The 21,825-nt window shown below is 40.4% G+C and overlaps 1 protein-coding gene across 1 annotated transcript in view; it reads right to left on the bottom strand.

The window, feature by feature from the left end:
- Positions 1-20,428, bottom strand: part of PRKCE (protein kinase C epsilon) — a 279,710-nt gene extending 259,282 nt beyond the window's left edge. Inside the window, exon 1 of the mRNA XM_072140293.1 lies at positions 19,621-20,428. Within this exon, the coding sequence (XP_071996394.1) occupies positions 19,621-19,968 (348 nt within the window). The 5' untranslated portion in view covers positions 19,969-20,428. The remainder of the gene's footprint in view (positions 1-19,620) is intronic.
- Positions 20,429-21,825: the final 1,397 nt, after the last annotated feature.

Here is a 21,825-nt window from a genome sequence, read left to right on the forward strand (position 1 = left end):
CACAGAAGAACATATTATTAAAAATGAATGACTCTTTATTAATACAAAAAACACACACAAAAAGTACCAGTATAGTTGCTGCTGGTGAAATATGTAAACAATATATAGTAAAAACACAGTGGTTTGGCACATAAGAAAGCGGATGAACCTGGGCAGGGGGAAGAGGTTAAAGTATGCTGAGGCTGGTGAGTTGGGAGCTGAACAATGGAGTGTATTGGGTATATGATAGCTCCATGTGGTATATGTATAAGGTAAATGCAAAGGGACTCCTGAAAAAAGGAGGATAGTAGTGTCTTTGAGAGCTATCTAGAAAGGTGTATCAGCTCTTACCAGTGAAAGGTGTTACAGGCCGCCTCTGCCAGGTTAAGACCGCGTCCCCGACGCGCGTTTCGGCTCTAAGGGAGCCTTCGTCTGGGGGGTTGTCTTGTTAGTAGCAGCAGGACTGTAAATATGGATTTATAGTACAGAATTTAGGCTACCAGTACCGTTTCTTTTACGGATTACATACGGCCACATTCATTTCAATGGACAATATGTCCAACCATTTATGTTGCCGTTTTTGACACTGTAGCGTACTGTACCGTATACTAGCCGTATAAAAATATAGAGCATGTCCTATTTCTCCCGTCTTTCAGTTCCGTATGCCCAAGAAGTCTATGGGTGACGTATAAAATACAGATTACATACGTGCTGCATACGGATGAAAAACGTCATGTATATACAAGCTCATACGGCCCGTAAATACGGGACTGGAAAAATCATACGGTCGTGTGAATGTAGCCTTATAGTGGAGCTTCCCCAAGTGCATTGGAGGTGAGTCCTCACACTGCTGTGCAAAAAGTCCTCTGCAATATGCTCCATAGCCCCTCCCCTGTGACTGCTCTAGTATCAAACTAGAAGCAAGTTGCTGCTTTTACTAAAAGATGAAGGACTGTAGAGCAGCTCAAAACAGAAAGACAATAGCGCAGCAGTGCGAGGACACACCACCAATGCCCTTGGGGAAGCTTCACTATAAATCCTGCACTATAAATCCATTTTAACAGTCCTGCTGCTACTAACAAGACAAACAACGTTTACAAAGATCTCAAGAGACAACACCTAACGGTATCTGCAGCTTTGTATGAGCCGCCCTACAGTATCCATTGACCTGATACATCCCATATCCTATACATAGGTATAAATACCGCAGCTGTACCGGATCCTTCCCTCTCTCGCAGCGATCACTAATATTTATAGGCCTCCATTTATATAATAATAAAAGGTTCTGGATGGAAGGGAAGTAAAGCACCATAAAACTTTATCAGCAATAAAACTGGTGAGTGGGGATTACCCTGCGGCTGGTTACATACAGATAACACTAATGCTTTTATTTGACTACTTACAATTAGCGCAGGGATTGGAAAACATAATCAATGCCGCGACGAAGGATGAAACTACTGTGCGAGAGGGATCCCAGGGACACTGGATCTAATGGTTAGTAAAACATCCGTCTACTGAATGGAGAAAGGATGGAGCCCAAGACACACGCTCAATTACAATATACAAGCCAGTGACGTATTAAGGAGAGGTAGGGCCCCATAGCGGACTTCGGAATGGGGCCCCACTTACCGCTTAAAAAATATACACACTACCATATACACTGATGCATCATCACATATGCAAACACATTTAGAGCATATACACTTCACAAATACACACATATAACATATTGACACCCAATATCCCAGATGTCAGGGCCCCCTGACACTACGGGCCCCATTTCAGGTGCTATGGCTGCTACCCTTGTAGTTACGCCTCTGATACAGACAGGTATCAAAGATTCCAGAGAATTCAATGAGTAAAAATCTATGGAAAGTAATCAGTCCATCGTGCATGGAAATCATTTACTGGGACTAGAAAATAATCCAGGAAAAATGGATATATTAGATTTTAGAATGTATAAGATTTAGATTTAATCTGCCAAAATGTAATTTAGAACCTGGCTGTATCTATCTATCTATCTATCTATCTATCTATCTCATATCTATCTATCTATCTCATATCCATCTATCTCATATCTATCTATCTATCTATCTCCTATCTATCTATCTAACTAACTATCTATCTATCTATCTATTAAATCAATCTATTTCTATCTATCGCAGTGCTGCCACCTGCCAGGATTTCTCAGCAGGCTGCATCCTCCTGATAGATGCGGTTGTGACGGGGGAATCATCATATGCTGGCAGACTTATCGCCAGAGTATGATAAAGGTGCCCCTCTATCTAATCTAAGGAGGCATTTATCATGGCTTGGACTCCAGTTTTCTGGCCTAGGCTTCCTCCTTCCATGCACTGAGCATGCGTTAGGTATAGGCAGAAGGAAAAAATGGGGCTATGGATGGGTGCGCTTGTAACCAAAGAGTAAATTACCAAAACACGGTTTGGTATAAAGCTGATTCGTATTTATTATAAACGTTTAAAAGTGTTTTGATTCATTGGTTAATTTACTCTTTTATTTCCCCATTAATTTGCCCCATTTATTTCCTTCTGCCCATACCTATTTGCTTACGGTTCCATTGGATACTGCTGAGGAGCTGAAGTCCGCTGAGGCCCGCCGGAGTTCACAATTCTATACATGGTGAAGGTAAGCGCGTGCCCCGCGACACTTTTTTTTTAAAAATGTGGCGGTTTCTCCGAATCCGTCGGGTTTTCGTTCGGTCACGCCCCCGATTTCCGTCGCGTGCATTCCGGCGCCGATGCGCCACAATCCGATCGCGTGCACCAAAACCCCAGGGCAATACAGGGAAAATTGGCACAAATCGGAAATATTCGGGTAACACGTCGGGAAAACGCGAATCGGGCCCTTAGTAAATGACCCCCATAGTGTCTGGAAGTTTATGTCTGCTCATACTGGCCAAGGGGATGTTAACCTGGGGGTGTGTCCCTGTGTGCAGAATGAAAATGAAAGCTTACCGCCCACTTGGCTATTTTAATCTTAAGTACATATCAAATTTTGGATTTTCAAAAAACAAACATTAAATTGATCAGGAAAATCAGACAAGGTATGGCATTCAGTATTTTGTGCTAAGGGATCAGTTCTCTTTATGGGAAATCTACCACCAGGATGAAGGATTGTAAACCAAGCACACTGACATACTGGTGTGTGCCCCCTCTGGCCGGATCTGCTTTTCTTTTAGCTTTTTATGCCCTTGTTTTTAAGAAAAAAAAGGCTTAAAAAATTTGCATAATGTTTAAAGCTAATTTTTTTTTAAATAAGGGCACAAAGGGCTAAGAGAAAAGAGCAGAACCTGCCAGAGGGGGCACACACCAGTACAGCAGTGTGTTTGGTTTACAATCCTTCATCCTGGTGGTACATGTCCTTTAAATAGATATATGATCCGGATAAGAGGCCCCTATAATAAGGGCGACCTCCAATGCTTTTGTGCAATTTTTGGATGTAATATATGGTGATTTTCTCCCTGTACTCAATATCCCTATGTGAACCTGTACTCGGCTGATCAGCAGGTGTTCCAGCAGTGTCAGTGTGAAGCTAGAACTAATCACACATATTAATCGCATAACAACATGTAACAATGTTAAAGAGGAAGTTGGCAGCCGAGATGCGTCCTACCTGTCTACAGCCACATACAACGAGGATTAAATGGGAAGCACAGATAAAATAAGGACATTGTAAAACAAAGGTAACATTATGTATCCCAAGTGTTACTGCGGAGCTATTGTAATAAGGGTCCAGTACACATCAAGATCCTTCCAGGAAATCTACCATCAAAATCCATCCTGATAAACCAGGGACACTTACTCATAGATCCAGGCACCGTGACTGCGGTAATCTTCTTATATTTGTTATCTATGTCCTCCTTCCTTCTGAAATTATGCTAATGAGCCTAAAGGGATCCTGGGGTGTTACCAGAGCCCATCCATGCTATAGCTTCACAGGCTGTCATACTCCCCTCTGCTCCCTCAGTATTTCCCCCTCCCTCTGTCTGATGTAAGCTCACAGCAGCAGAGGACATTTCAACACAATGGGGCTCATTTTCTAAGGGTCCGAATGCAGCACTTTCGTCGAGTTTACAGAATATTTCCATTTTGCACCGAATTGCCCCGGGACTTTGGCGCACGCGACCGGATTGTGGTGCATTGGCGCCGGCTTTCACGCGATAGAAATCGGGGAGTGTGGCTGTCGGACAACCCGACGGGTTCGGAAAAAACGAGTAATTTAAAAAACGATTTGTGTCGCAAGATCAGGCACTTACATGCACCAGGAAGAAGAAGGTGAACTCCGGCGGACTTCGTCGCAGCAGCGTTACATGCTGGATATTGGGCGCACGACCTTAGTGAATCCCGGCAGAACCCGAATCCTCGTCACGACAACGCGCAGCGGGATCGCAACTGGACCGGGTAAGTAAATCTGCCCCAGTGTGAGTCGAGAAGTGCTCCTGCACAGTGTAACAGTCTGTGAAGCTGTAGCAGAAAGTGGCTCTAGTAATGTGTTTCTGTCTCATTAGTACAATTTTAAAAGTTGATTTTATAAGGATACCAAATTTAAGAAGATTCCCACAGTCACGGTGCCTGGATCTATGAGTAAGTGTCCCTGGTTTATCAGGATGGATTTTAATGTTAGGTTTCCTTTAGGAGGGATTTGACATGGAAAGATGTGTAATCATACATGGGTATTGAAAATCCTTTATATTCCACATATTATATATATTTTCAAGCACAGCTGAGTACAATCTATTCTCCCTGTTATCTGCCCAGGGGAGAGCTTGGGTGTAACGTTCTTCAATGGAATTACTGAGAGGAAGTCCAGAAAGTTCCCTGCCCCAGTGATCATGACACAAGAGAAGTTCTCACATTGATATTTTAATTCTGGTATTTAAAGGGAATCTATAAGCAGTTTTGACCATGCAGTGATGCGTAGAATAAGTTAGAGAATAAGTTAAACTGATACGTGCAAATGAACTGAGAATAGTCACTTTTGTCTTTAGATGAGTCATGCTGAGAGGCTACAGGGGGAGCATCACTTCAAATACCCCTATTTTCAGTTCTATAGAAAAGAAATCTTATCTTTCAGATTCCATCAGTCTTGTGGTTCTGAGAGCAAGGCCCCTTCTACACTTGCGGTTTTCACGCGCGTCTTCTACGTGTGCTTTTGACATGCAGAACTTGCATTTTTTTTCACGCACACTTTCTGTAACGCGCATTTAAATCTCAGCATGCTCTACTTTTGCCAGTCACGTGCGTGAAAACGCACCAAACAAGTCTATGGAGATGAATCAAAAACGCATTGCACTCCGAGACACTTGTAAGTCCAATGCAAATGCAATGTGTTTTTCACGCATCAATTGCCATAGAAAACATGTGCTAACGTGTGTTAGCTGCGCGTGAAAAACGCATTGAAATTGCATCGAAAACGCCCGCGAAAAACTGAGACACTGAACAAACTCTGACAGAAAACTGATTGAAATCTGATGCAAAATGTCAGTTTTTCACTGACCAAACCCTGATCGCTCCCTGATCAAACTCTGACGTGATCTGCAACGCAAGTGTGGAAGGGGCCTAACAGAACCGTATACACAGGGAGCTTAAGAAATAGACAGGAACTGGATCTATATGTGCAACTTGGATTCCTGTATATTCGATTCCTGTATCTTCGATTGTGTATCCCAAGGAACCACAAACCTGATGTGATCTGAAATTAGATTCTTATCTTGTGTATGACACCAGTAGCAAGTTTTTAGGTACTATAGAACCAATGATAGAGGTGTCTGAGGTGACACTTTTCCTACAGTCTCTAAAAGTGACTCATCTCATGTAATAAATAACTCATTTGCATATGGCTTTGGTGGTGATTTTTTTAATATGTAGACTCCACATAAAAGAGGGAATTTAGAAAGGAAATGTCCTACCCTATCTGGAGGGATTGGTAGTTTAGTCTGGGTAATAGCTGATGACAGTGCCCCTTTAATGGCTGAATACATGCTAGCTGCTACATAATGAGGCACATTTACTTAGAAAGTAAGAAACGTCACTAAAAGTGCTCTGCCCATGTATAATGCTCGGTGCGACACATTCATTAAGAACGTCCGCTAGAAATCATGAATCTGCCGGAACGCCAACGCAGCCGTTCCACAAAAGGGTCGTGTGCAAAACAATAGTGGCGCGGTCACTTCTTAAATACCTGTGCAAGCAGTTTTCCCCTGAAAGAATGTGCAAAGTCCGTCAGAGATGTGGCGCCAAGCCCTTAGTAAATGTGCCCCATCAGCTGATGGCAAAGCTGTAGCAATTTATTGTAGAAGCTAAGTGGATGCCATTGTGCAAAACTATTGGGCAATCCCTTTAAAGACACCCACGTGCCTCCAAAAATACCTACTAAGTAACATATCTATTGTTTATAATGCAAAAAGACAAAAAATAAACAGCACTTTCGAAGTAAAACATGTGTAGACACGTGCAGGAAAGGTAAGTCATCTGAATGATGTGGACAATTTGATTAAAAAGTGCACAAAAACTATATATATATATATATATATATATATATATATATATATACTTTACATACAGAGACTACAGCAGTAATACTATCCAAAGTTCATAGGTTCATTGTTTGCATAAGTCTTAGCGCCCGTACATTGTGATGTTACATCCTTCTGTATCTGTTTGTATTGCTTTTAACAGATACAAATGAATTTGCTACATTGTATCCTGCAGTAATAAAATCTCACACTGACAGTGGTGCGAATGTTACCCCCGGGGACGTTACCTGCAATGACCTCAGCTAGATCCTAAACTGCCTCCAAAATGTCTCCATAAATCATGTGATTATTAAATTATGGTAAGGGATCTAAGCACCGACACTGCATGATTAACCCTTCAGTTGCAGGTTTTAAAGGTTTCTTATACTCTAGAAAGTTATTTGATACTTATGTTTTAACAGGGAATCAGCAAATCACCTATCAAATAGGAGGACTACACAGTGGCTCATAGTTACACAATTTAAAGAACATCTACCACCAGGATGAAAGACTGTATGCAAATGAGCCTGAGGGGCTCCAGGGTCCATTAACACATATGGATCCTGGAGCCCCTCAGGCTCATTTGCATACAGTTTTCATCCTGGTGGTAGATGCTCTTTACAGGGGTTGTGTGTTGATATTGAAATGATGGCTCCTCTCTTCCAAACACAGCGCCACACCTGACCATGGTTTGTGCCGAAAGAAACGGTTCATATTTTTCAACATTAGGACAACCCCTTTAAGACCAAAGGATACTGTATATGGTCATGTTACAACTTCACAGTCAACTGATTACTATACAATGGAATTGTTATCAGTCATAAAATATCATGAAGCTTGTAGCCAGTGATCATCTTTTATAACAGTAAACCAAAAATCATTGTCAGAAATTGTTACCATCTCATCCCAATTTCAATCCTCTAAGTTGCCATTGCCTAGAAAAACATCGCCTCATGAGTGTCTCTATAGTGTCATGATCCTTGAAGACCAAATGATGACACCAAAAGAAAACAAACTAAGTCATGTGGGAGACATCCCCTTGAAAGCAAAAATATTATGAAGCTTCAGAATATGATGGACATCCATAGTGGATCATTCACAAGTTATTTGGGTCTCCTTCCCACTCCCAGCTCAATTGCATCTCTTTAAAGATCCTACTCCATAATAGTAACATTTTTTACAAAAATTAGAGGAAGGGTAACTTAAAGGTGAAGCTCTATTTTTCATACACTCAAAGATTTTGGAGAAGAGTTGCTACAAAATAGCGAGAACCACTTTCTGACTCCACTGACTCGTGGTATATCCATGTTTGCAGAGGTAACTGAGACAACTGGTAACTGAAGAGGTAACTGAAAAACTATTCTGGTAGATATTGCATAGGAATGTTGGTGGTTGGAAGTCTCCCACTCCATCTGATACCCACTGAATAGAGTCGATGGGGGGCATTGATTACGGCCTTTCAAATGGAAAATTGGCAGTGGTTTTTTTTTGCCTCTCTTGCACCTCAATTTATGAAGTTTTGGAGCCACAATATTGGTGTTTTCCGACACTTTCAACTTCTATTTTTGGGGGTAAAATTTTGGCGCCGCTTGTGAATCCACCAGCCAAAAGTTGGTCTACACCTTCTAAACCTTTTAGTTCATGCGCCAATTTATTACTCCCTTGCATCACAAATTTACATCCCACTGAAAAATATAGCACGGTTCTAGCACCACCCTGCACCAATATTAATAAATGCCCCTCAATGTCAAGAGTATCTCTGGTAGATTATGTTCTAAAAAATAATATACAGTCATTGTCATGTCTCTCTGTTGTCTGGGCTGTGTACTGGTCCCCCCCAGAGGGATCGGACATATTGCCAATTTTGGTGGCCGAACAGACAATACGGAAAATTGACACTCCGAGCAACTGGCCATGGCTATGATTGGCCCGGAGGACACCTATTCAGTAGCTAAACCGGTAATATGTTCAGGGTGCAGCCAAACCTTAATCCAAATGTCAGGTCCGATCTTCTCTAGTCTTCTTTTGGTAAGTTCTGGTCACAATAATGCAGAATTTGTAAATTGGAGGCGATCACCAGTGGCCCACTATCTATCCTTCCCAGTCTCATGATTTCTTTAGAGTAAATGGCCAATCTGCGCCATCCTTATCCCCAGAGTATGAATATGAGCTCTAGGGGGACTTATACCCCCCCCCCCCATATTATGTCCATATTCTGCTTACTTAGGAGGTCTCTATCCTACTTGACCTTGTAGCATCTGCAGATTATTCTGGTCCCTGGGGTGTGTAAATTACTCTTGTTCAACCACTGCTGGAAGAACATGCTGGTACTTGCATTACATGGAGGAATGACCATTCCAAATATGCAGTATTAGGTCACCTTCCCACACACTTTTTTTCAGTACTTCAGTACTGTTTTTAACAAGAATTTGTAACTTTTTCTTCAAGAAATTCACTGCATATGATATTTTACTCAGTTTTTCTGGAGAAGAATTGCCTGTTCTATCCAAAAGTATATGTGGATGGATTCACACACAACTGTTGTGGTTGTTTTTAATGCATTTTTTTTTAGCCCAAACCATAAGTGTATCTGGTATAATCCCTACCTTTGCTGCCACTACATTTTTCTAAAACTGAAAAAAAAAACTACTGTAAAACTACTCTAAAGATGAGCCATATGTATCACCGTAGATCATAATGGAAGATAAAGTTGCATCTTTAGATTCAGAACCACAAGAAAAAAAAAGATCTATAAGGCAAAACATATAGAAAGCAGAAATATAAAAGTGAAAGGAAAAGAATTCTTGAAAACTTTGTTCCAGGGCAGGGGTAGAGGAAAAAAAAAAAACTTATCCTGCTCCAATTTGCCTGCCGCTCCGGTACTTGTGTGTTCGGCCAGAAGTTCCAGGATTGTCATTAGACCCATTACAACCAAGCCACGTCAGACCATGGGACGTCACTTTATCTACATCACTAATGACATCCCTTGGTCTGAAGTGGATACTTATTCGTCAAAGGGGATCCCTTGAAACCACAGAACTTCCGACCAGGCACAAATGGCAAAGACCAGAAGTATCATAGTCAAGGTTGGACTGGAACTTAAAGCAGAGTAAGTATACATTGCTTATTTTTGCCACCATTGCCGAATCCCTTTCATCAGGTTACTCTTGCCAGTAAAGCGAACCTGTCACCTTTTTCTGGCTCCCCCATGTCCCCATAGAGCACTCAAGGCTTCCTCCTGCAGTCCAAGACAGCCTGGGACACGTCATGCTCAGTGCTTTATTAAAGTGACACCTACTTGGCTGCCAGGACTACAGGAGTAGCCAGAAGGTGTGGACCGAGATGGATAATCATTGGAGCCCTTGCTTTGGGTCCCCTGATTCTTCCTCTTCAAGGGACCCTGGAGGTAAACTATAATCCAAATGTCTCCAGCGTTCTATTGTATTGGTGTCCTCAAGACGTCAATACGATTAAGACTTATGGTACAGCAGAGATCAATAGGTTACTGCTCAAATTGTTATGTTGGCACTTTGCAACATAAAAGTGGGGTTTGGTTGCAGTTTGGGCACTCTGTATCTAAAAGGTTCGCCATCACTGCCATAGAGAATAGTTTACACATTGCCAAAGTGGTTTTTATAGTAAAACTTGCTTTTTCTGAAAAAAAATATAAGTTAGATGAAAGTTTACCTTTCTGTATGCAGAGCAGTTTCCCTAGTCCCTTGGGAGTGGCCAGTGGGAATACATGCTGTTGAAGAACAGAACACTAATATATATAAAGTCCTATATCTCACATTCATAGAAAATAAAGACCTTGGGATACAACATTAGAAACAAATCAGTCACCTAAACTCAGAACGGAGCAAGGACACTTAAAATGTCTAAAGTTCTTCCTGAACGTTACCTTCAGGAACATCATATGCAGATGAGGTGTTATGGTAGACCATCAACACAGTGGGATTACAGGTGGGACTTGATCGAACTTCATCTTTATTCAACCTTATGTATGATGATACTATGATATTTGGAGCATTTTGTAGTTGACTGTGTCTAGACTGATGGACTTCTTGTGGGCAATGGTACAGATCACGATGGAGCAATATTCCTAATTTTTTTCTTTAAAAAATTACCCATGTGAAGAAAATTTCTCATAAATGCTGTGATATGGTCCCTTAGAAACAAGACTGTGTCCTTGGACACGACCACCTCTGCTGGAGTGATTGCACAAAGAAACAAAAGGTTTCCGTATATGAAATGTCCGGGAGTTACTACATGTCCCACAGCCGAATCCAGGTGGTCATGCTGGGCTTAATAGCGCATGTCTGGCCAACGCCACCAGAGTGCGGGTTGGTCGTATCCGAGAAAGCTATCTCATTTCTAAGGGACAACATGGCTACATTTATGAGAAATTATCTTCACACATGAACATCTTTTTTAATAACATCCAATTGAAGAAATGTTAACATATGGCAAATGAATTCAATTAAATGTGAATACCCAGATGGGAAAACCCCTTTAATAAAAGTGATCATATATTGGGGTAATAAGCCAGTTTCAAATGGGTTCTTGTCATGTAGATAAGTGGTAGCCAAGAACTATGTAACATCTAAGTCCACATATTGCTAAATGATCTAAAAGACTTGATAATCAGCAGTAGCAGCAGCAGTAATCCCCCTAGGTCCATTTACCGATCATTAGAAATGCACAAGTAAGGGATAAACCAGCTCCCACCACATTTACATAGTCACATTTGTGCAAATATTCATGATTTATGTTCCAAGCATTGGTCATACATGTCCGGCAGCAGGCAGCCTGGCTTGTACTTGTACTTCACAATTAGTCATATGCAATTCCCAAACCCCAGGGAAGAAAATCTATGACCTGTGGGCGTCTAGCGCAGCAAACAAATGCGGCTGACGTTACATTGCCATGCGGTAAATATTCCTAAAAAATAAAATAAATACTTTAGCAAACAACCTAGAGGGTAGAAACCTTAATATATGTAAATTCTGCATTCTGTATCTCCTATTTAGTTAAATAGATGGGAGCTTAAAAGTCAGGGGCGTAACTAGGAGAGACAGGGCCCCATAGCAGACTTCTTAATGGGGCCTCCCTTCCCACTTAAAAATATACATATTACACTCAAATATACACACACACAGTTACACTCTTACACACATATAGAGCATATACACATCACATACACACATATAAAGTGACATACACTGATGTATAGCATATATACATCCAATATATACACATCATACACCATAGACAGATACAGCATATACACATCACAGATACACACATATAGCATATATACATATCATACTGTACAACATGCAGCATAATATGTATATAATGATGAGCATCCTTCATTCTTTAGTATAAGGTCAGATGCTGGGGCCCCCTGACACTGCGGGCCCCACAGCGGCTGCTATGCCTGCTACCACTATGGTTACGCCCCTGTTAAAAGTCATAGTAACATATAACGGAGCTGGGTTTGTCATTAGGCACAAGTCAATATTATATCATTGTGTTATTTTATGGTTTTGCATAGGATTAACTATTAAGAAGGGACATAACAAATGTATATTTATATATCACAGAGCACAGAATTGTTGCAAATTTTTTCACGTGTATCAAATGAATACATTCTATCAAAGATCTGCATAGAAAATGACCCACAATAGATTCACAGAAATCGGTAAAAAAAAAACCTGATTGGTATCAAAAGGGTTAAATGAGTCCATACCCTACGACTAATAAAGCGCTACGCGGATCTATAATCCTGCGTCGGAAAAAAAAAAAAACCTAATTGGACATTGTTATTGATGAAAGGAAAATTAGAGATGTAATTGCAGAGGTGGTAACCCATGCGGTGTAACCATGGTATCCGTCTGCATCACAAGCTTTACCGAAATAAGCTAATATTAGAAAAACAGCTTCCCATAGGAGGAAAATGGTGCTTGAGTGTACTCAGAAAAGGTACAAGCATTCCTGCACTAACATGAACACGAGAGAGTACAGGTGACTTTCCAACACAAGTTCAATATCCTCCTCTTCCGCTGCTGATATGATGTCACATGTTCTGTCTCCACCTACTTCACCACAGTCACCTACTATATATAACAGCAAGAATACCTCCTCCAACGTAATCTCTGGATATCACCAGGGCTGTGGAATTGGAAAGCCAAACGTCTGACTTCAACTCCACAGTCCTGTTTTCCTGGTCACTCTAGAGCTGCTGAGATAAACACGGGCATTACTTACCAGTGCCTTATTCTTCTGGCCTGTAGCAGGAGGAGATTCATCACTTAGCATGTACATAAAGTGTACATTTCTCAAGTAAAAGCCTAGAAAAGGGGTGCACAATCCGCCTCAACACACCACATGTGACTTGTCAAGCCTGGAGCTGTATCCCATACCCTCATGACAGTCCAATGAGCGCTTCCAGTATTATTATTGTCTACTCTAGAGTCTCCATTATCACCATTATCAGTATTTTTATTGTCTCCAATATTATTATCTGCTCTGGGGTCTCCACTAGTATTATCTGCTCTGGGCCTCTGCAATCATTATCTTCTCTGCAGTCTCCACTATTATCTGCTCTGGGGTCTCCACTATTATCTGCTCTGGGGTCTCCACTATTATCTGCTCTGGGGTCTCCACTATAATTATCTGCTCTGGGGTCTCTGCCATCATTATCTTCTCTGCGGTCTCCACTATTATCTGCTCTGGGGTCTCCACTATTATTATAATTGCTCTAGGGCCTCTGCTATCATTATCTTCTCTGCACTCTCCACTATTACTATCTGCTCTGGGGTCTCCACTATTATTATCTGCACTGGGGTCTCTGCCATCATTATCTTCTCCGCGGTCTCCACTATTATTATCCGCTCTGGGGTCTTCACTATTATTATCTGCTCTAGGGTCTCTGCTATCATTATCTTCTCTGCACTCTCCACTATTATCTGCTCTGGGGTCTCCACTATTATTATCTGCTCTAGGGTCTCTGCTATCATTATCTTCTCTGCACTCTCCACTATTATCTGCTCTGGGGTCTCCACTATTATTATCTGCTCTAGGGTCTCTGCTATCATTATCTTCTCTGCACTCTCCACTATTACTATCTGCTCTGGGGTCTCCACTATTATTATCTGCTCTAGGGTCTCTGCTATCATTATCTTCTCTGCACTCTCCACTATTACTATCTGCTCTGGGGTCTCCACTATTATTATCTGCTCTAGGGTCTCTGCTATCATTATCTTCTCTGCACTCTCCACTATTACTATCTGCTCTGGGGTCTCCACTATTATTATCTGCTCTGGGGTCTCTGCCATCATTATCTTCTCCGCGGTCTCCACTATTATTATCCGCTCTGGGTTCTCCACTATTATTATCTGCTGTAGGGTCTCTGCTATCATTATCTTCTCTGCACTCTCCACTAGTACTATCTGCTCTGGGGTCTCCACTATTATTATCTGCTCTAGGGTCTCTGCTATCATTATCTTCTCTGCGGTCTCCACTATTATTATCTGCTCTGGGGACTCCGCTATTATTATCTTCTCTGTGGTCTCCACTATTATTGTCTGTTCTGGTCAGGTGTTCTTAAGTAGGGGACCGCCTGTATTATTTAACTTTTTTGCCTTAAATTTTGTATTATATCATTATATGTTAAACATGTTATATGTACAGCCCCATGAAATATCTTCTATATACAGAACCATAAACTTAAAGACTCTTTGAAAATAGAGAATCAAATTTGACAGGTCACTGCTTCCCACAAGATAAACACACTCCTATTCTGCTGCAGCCATAATCCATGTGATAATCTGATTATTTGTTTCTACTCAAGCCCTCCGTTATAGTGACAGTAATGGACAGTCACGTCCCCTTTAAGACACAGTAATAGTCTCCTGCCGCTACTTTAATTACCATGTCCACCACATGACATCAAAAAATCATGGAGAAGGGGGGCTCCATTTGTGAATAAGCCCATTTATTTGAGTAGTAATCATGTATCATGACGCGATCTTCTTAGAACATGTAATAACACGCCAGATCTACTGGTGAATTTGCAGATTTCAGATTTTTGAATAGCCAAAAATTTACATTTCTATTAACTGAAAGCTACCAATAAATAGGCTTTGGCTAAACACATGCCCACAAAAAACTTATAATAACAAATGCACAAATTTTTATCCAAATAGTTTTGACCTGAAAATATTCCCAATGTCAGCACCAATTTGAGAGTAATGTACAACTTTACAGCTCCCGTCTGACACTGAGCGCTCAAAGCCACAGACAGAGGAAGCTATAACCAATGCTTTGTATTAGATAAGATTACACTGACCAAACCACAAGAGTGACATGCAGCGACAGTGCGAAAGGAAGAATTAGAAAAAAAAAATTTCACAACCACATTTCGCTTCAGATTTATTTTCCAGATAAAAGAAAAAAAAAACTATATTTGTATGTGATCGCAGCTATATACACATGGAGGGGGGTGATTCTCCAGACTCAAGCGGTGGATTTGCTTAGTAGTATTCTACTAATATGGCAGATTTTAGGTCTGACTCAAAAAAGTTAAACTTAAGAACACCCGACTTACAGACGACCCCTAGTTACAAACGGGCCTCTGGATGTTGGTAATTTATTGTACTTCAGTCCTAGGCTACATTGATCAGCTGTAACAGTTATCACAGGTGTCTGTAATGAAGCTTTATTGTTAATCCTGGTTCTTATGACAATCCAACATTTTTAAAATCCAATTGTCACAGAGACCAAAAACATTTTGCCTGGGGTTACAATTATAAAATATATGGGTCTGACTTACATACAAATTCATCTTAAGAACAAACCTACAGAACCAATCTTGTACGTAACCCGGGGACTGCCTGTATATCTGAAAAGTGATCCCATAAGGATATATGTAAGGCCTTTCTGTAAATATTGGGATAGTAGCATATGCATCCGGCAGGCGGGCTGTTGCTGTACACCTGATCTGTGTAGGCACAAATCCTAGTTTTTGGTCGGATTTGACACTGAGCGATCTAATGTATATCAAGGCCAGAAGTCCATTAGCTATAAAATGGTGGATCATTTAATGGAGCCTCTTCTCCTAGGCCTGAATGGAGGAGATTTATCAGAAGTGTTGTGGTTGCCCATTGCAACCAATCGGAGCTCGGCTTTCATTTTCCCACTGCTGTTTATGAAACTAAAGCACAGCTCTGATTGGTTTTCATGGGCAACAAGAACAGTTTTACCTAAGACAGTTCTGATAAATCTTATGTACTGTATGTCGGTAAAATGTCCCAAAAAGTGCAAGATGCAGGACTATTTGGGGGAGATGTATCAAGTGTCTGAGAGCAAAACTGTCCTTGTTGCTCATGGTAACCAATCGGAGCTAAGTTTTCATTTTCCCATACCAGTTTATACAATTTAAGCTGAGCTCTGATTGGTTGCCATGAGCACCTAAACAGTTTTGCTTTCAGGCACCTCTTATAAATCTCCCCCTTTGCTACTGTATGGTACTGTATAGTATTCCTATAGAGCAGTGGTTCTCAACCTTTGTGATACTGTGACCCCGCAATACAGTTCCTCATGTTGCGGTGACCCCAAACCATGTGATTCTCTACAAAAACGCAATAAAATTGAGGCCTTTGATGGCTTTAGGTGACCCCCTTGTTTTGGTCGTTCGACCCCCCCTGGGGTCGCGACCCACAGGTTGAGAACCGCTGCTATAGAGAGACTATAATACTTGCTATAAGCCCTGCTCCATGCACAATGTTCAGTCTGGGAAATAAAGCAGCAACACAGTCTGTAGTATGTAAGACTGTGACACAAGGGGTTAATGAATTGGCACACGTCCGCAAATGGTCTACCCTAACTCCTCATTCTTGAAGGTAAAATAGAACTCCATAGCTTTTTGGAGCTTTAAGAGCACCCCAAAAAGCTTGTCAGAAAAGTAGAAATACAGGATTTCCCAAGAGGCGCTCAAATTGTGCACCCAAAAAAAGTTGTATGTGCCAAAAACCAACAATATTGTGGTGCCGACACTTCATTATAAATAACGTGCAACAGGCGCAGCATGGAAATTTTTAAAAAATTACCATTTTCTATTGGAAAGTCAATAATGAATACCCCCCAATATGTTGTTCCTCTGAAATTCCTCCTGGAAATTTGATCAAATAAATTTAAAACTGGATGTTACAATTTAGTTCTTCCTAAGGGGTGTGTTTATACACAATTTGGCTGCACTGATTGGACAATGTTGTAGAAACACGCCCCTAACTGTTAACAAACAGTGCGTTCATTGATTTCTAGGAGGAATAACAGAGGAATTGCATCAAGTACTAAACTAAGATATACTTAAATACAGAGACCATGATTGCTAGAGGGTCCTTATTATTATTATTATTATTATTATTATTGTTATTATTGTTTTTAATAACCTTTTTTACCTGATATTTTTTATTGTTATTATGTTTTCATTTTTTTTATAGATGGACAATACATATTATTATTATTATTATTATTATTATTATTATTATTATTATTATTTGGAGGTTTCAGCTTTTTTTACTTAGATGGACAAAACTTTTCCATTTTTTTATTATTTAGTTGAAGCAGCTTTTAAATGTCAAGATCCTAAAAAACAAACACTAGACTCTGGTGCACACTGAAAAATAGAGGTAAGAAAAAGGAGTTACAGTAACTGGAGTCACTTTATAAAATGTTATGGTTTGTTCTGGGTGGATTTAGACACCTATCATGTAAAATAATGTTATATAAGCAGTTGGGAAAAAGTTTTAGATCCTCTGGGACTTCATGGTGCCAAAGGAATATCCCATCAGCCATTTGTACTAAACTCATTGCAGTGAATCTATCATTGAATCCTTGAATCTTGGATTGATTGATCTTGGATCCATTGAATCCTTAAATCATTCAAGTATTGTTTCCTATTACAGCTTACAAATGATTGGTTGCTATGGGCAACATTTTTGTTGTCCAAAATGTAATAAATGAGCGTAAAAGATACATAGGGTAAAAATAGAGGGGGCTCTCTGAATACTCATATGGAACAAAGTAGAGACCCCCTTAAACTTGACACTCCACTTCTGTCTGACTCCTAAGCTCATTCCTACTTCATCTTTCCTTGATCTACGCACAACATGCTAAGACATGCATAAGAAACGGTGCCTACAGCTAAAATCTGGCACAAGGGGAATGCAAGTCCATCAAGTGTAGATGTCCTACTCTGAAAATCCACAAGCTTCATAAACATACAAAAACTAAGAAAACATATCAAGAGAAAGGCAAACCAGATGAGATTTGTGGCTATTATCCCTTCCCCATTTTATATTTGTATGATCCATTTATTCGTTTATAGATGGGGTTCTCAGGGGACCACAAAAATTTAAAAATCCTAAGGATGAGTGTCAATAGTGGGACCGCCCCTTTAAGTCATCCTATAAAAAAGGTGTAAAGATATAAGGTGGTGACCCACAGGGGCTTCACCCAAATTATCCCGATTCCTGAATGACAGACCGGACTGGGTGCACACAGAGGAGGCACCAGGGTATGTATCACTATATTATCAGGTAACCTGATGATAGAGGTGCCCGGGAAATCTGGGGGTCAAACACGTGGAAGGTGAAATGTCAGATGTATAGATGATCACCCAATGTTGCTTCAAATAGATAAAACTGATAAATGGAACTGAATGGACACATATTTATGTTGGGTTTAAAGGGGTGGTGGTTAGTCATTATTTAACTGCTACCTTATGTGGTCTCATATGGCAACAAATTAAGTCTAAATTGTAATTTTCTCACAAGAAAAGAAAAGAATAAACTATAATAATATATACAGTACATTGTATTATGTAGTCCATATAATTCTCTCATCCTCTTCTCCTGACCAATGACCACAATTTTTGTGCAGGGCAGAGGGTCACACTTGTGTCCTCAACACATCTTTACAGGGAACAGACGGAAGACCAAGAAATCTGTCATTACTTGATAGAAGGATTTCCTTCCACAACTAGCCTGGAGAAAGCAAGTGCGTTACCACTGAACCGCCACTTGACCCATCACTGGGGATCACCCATGGTCATCTCTGATGTTCTCACATCAAGTCCTGAATCTACATGATATTTCATTACATAATAACACATTCCAAGAGGTTCCTCATCAGCAGAAGCCTTAAATACTAACCCAAAATCAATAGAACATAACCACTATCAAAGACAGGTCATTCCGTTATCATAATGGCTACCATTATATATATTTCCACTATATCACTCAGCTTTCCCACGCACCTGAATAACACAACCGCCTAAGCATAAAATTATCTTCTATGCCTTAAATCAATATTAACGCAAAATTATACAAATTTTTCATCGAGATGCAATGAAATCTAGGTATAGGTCATATCATGGCAGCCATGCAGGTAGCCACCCAGCTTTTCCAAAACCAGATGAAACCGAATACATCAAATTTTTTTTACTTATTACATATATTTTTTATATAGGGCCAACATATTCTATAGTCCAAGCCAAGGAAGAGGATAAGGAAAATTATATTTCACGTCAATTTTTCTACAATACAATTTCGAGTCAATACTGGAAGGCACTGAGGTCATAGTAGAGAGCACATCTAACATCTGCACTGTAGTTTGCATCGTCTTCTTGTCCTTGCATAAGTTTTGTACACGGGTAACCCCAAGGAAGGAAATTAGATTGTAAGCCCCTGGGACCAAACTCTGCACAGGGCTGCAGAATATGTTGGCACTATTTAAAAGGATAGAATAAATCTGACATCATATGTCCATAGGTGACCAGTCCACAGACTAATGGTCAGGGTAGACCTGGGATCCCCTGTTGCTTATCCGCCCCCTCCCCCTCTGATGTGTTGATCTCTGGGAGATGTGGAGTGTGCAGAAGGAAGAGCAGGGATGTGTGGCCATGTCATTCCACACTAGAGGATATCCTCCACACTCCAGCAGTAAAACAATAGCTTTATGGACATGTGTGTGAAAATAAAGCCTGCAACAATAGCACCAGCACTAGTAGTACTACCACAAGAAGTCATCATTTCTCTTACCCAATCTTCAAAGTGCCTGCTCCCATTCTGCAACAGATCCTCGAACTGGATGGTGCAATTTGCCACAAAATCATCATACCCAATGGGGGCATCATGAAAGACTGCCAACTCAATCTTCCTGCCATTGCAGACATCAGTGGAGAAGTCATCATGCCAGGCTGGGCTGTTGGTCTTCGGTTTGGTAGAGGTCTGCCCTATCCTGGAGTCATCCACATTGACTGCAATGTAAGGGTCCAGCAGGAAGGTCTGGGGTCTAGGTCCCACCGCATGTCTCAGGGACCAAGCTGTAGGCTTCAGGTTAACAGCTTCACAGATCCTGATCTTCAGCAAGCCATTGAAGACCACCATGGCGATGGAGGGGTTAATCAGAGCCGATCCACCAAAATCAATGGAGATCCAACGTGATCTGTTGCTCACTCCCACTCAATCCAGGGATTTCTAACGGAAAACAAGGAAAAGGGGGGGAGGCGTCCTCTTCTTGCAGACTGAGGCTCTGGAGATCCTCATGTAATCCCTGCTCCGGCCTGGTGAAGGGTGCTGTCCTCTACCTACCGTCTGGGATCATCCATGCAGATGTGAAGCCTCCTCAGGCGTCCTACAGGGCAGAATGGAGCCGCCGCAGTCCTCCACCGAGTCCGCGCACAACACCAAGGAGCTCACATCCGCACCAGGACGGGGGTCGTGCTCACATCCCCAGGGAGGGCTCCAGCTGCTGCCATGCAATATACATGAGCCTGGGCAGGGCTGGCAGGAGCTGTGGGCAGATTCCCTGGTGAAGGCTGGTGCTGCTGTAGCTGTTGGTGCCTGCTGATGATTAGTAACACCCCCCCCCCCTTCTCCTCCCCTCTCCTTGTAATGCAGGAAATGCACAAAAGACGTCACAGTGTGTGTGCCTGGAAGTGTGTGTGAGCCTGCTGACACATTCAGGCAATGGAGGCTCCTCTGCAGTCCATGGACAGGAGACACTGACAGTAATACTACTATTATCATCACCACCATCATCATCCTCCTCCTCCTCTGGTTATCACACTCATACTGTGTCCATACGTTCTGCATCCAACAGGTAGGGCAGGTCAGGAATTACAGAGAAACAGAAGCAAAAGATACAAAATAACCAGCAGAATGTGTATTATTATTACATTGTTATCATGTCTTATGTATAATAGTACTGGTAATAATAATCAGCGAAGGATGTGTATGTGTATATTACTAGCAGATATAATATACTTATATAATATATAACATATATATACATATATGTGTATGTATGTGTGTATGTGATATTATTAGATATTATTCAGTATATATAAAATATTTTAAATGGTTCTTCACCAAATACAATATATATATATATATATATATATATATATATATATATATATACTGTATATTATATATGGTATATAAACTGTATGATTTTATATAATACACAGATTGTAAGCTCTTGCGAGCAGGCCGTTTTTTTGTTATTGTTTCATCAGACTACATCATTACTCTGTAGTGTATTATTTTGTTTGTATATGGGACCTATGATCTGCAAAGCGCTGCGGAATATAATGGCACAAATAAAGATTTATTAAGCATATATTATTGTATTAATTCTATGTTCATATATAATATATTATTATATTATTTTCATATTATATATTATAACATAATATATATAATATGTTATACATATGAAAATTATGTAAACAATATTTTACTATTTATATTGCTCATAAATATAATATGCTGATATGATATGTAGATATAATGTGCATTTACGTGTATATAATATATTAATATATCATAAAATATATATATAAATAATAATGGTATTATTATATAAATCTAGCAAAAATATAAAACGTGTTAATAGTTATATAACCAGATGTATACTGATAATAGAAATCTAGATAGATGTAAACATTATACTCAGATAAGTATAGATATGTATTCAATATATATAACAATATATACATATTACATAATATTTTACACATATATAAAATATCAGTTTTGCATTAAAATGACACTTTGTTATATTGTGCTATTCTTTGCTGCAGTCCTCTTTTCTACCACTGCCTTACCTGCGGCATGGCAAGTGGGCATGGGGGGTGCCAATGTACTAGCTATAGCTTGTACCAATTCCTTGCGCTGGTTATAGTGCATGTCTACACGAGGCCCTGCCTTATGCAGAATTATCCAGCCGCCTGGCAGGCC

Source organism: Engystomops pustulosus, chromosome 3 (assembly GCF_040894005.1).
Source record: "Engystomops pustulosus chromosome 3, aEngPut4.maternal, whole genome shotgun sequence".
Classification (NCBI taxonomy): Eukaryota; Metazoa; Chordata; class Amphibia; order Anura; family Leptodactylidae; genus Engystomops; species Engystomops pustulosus.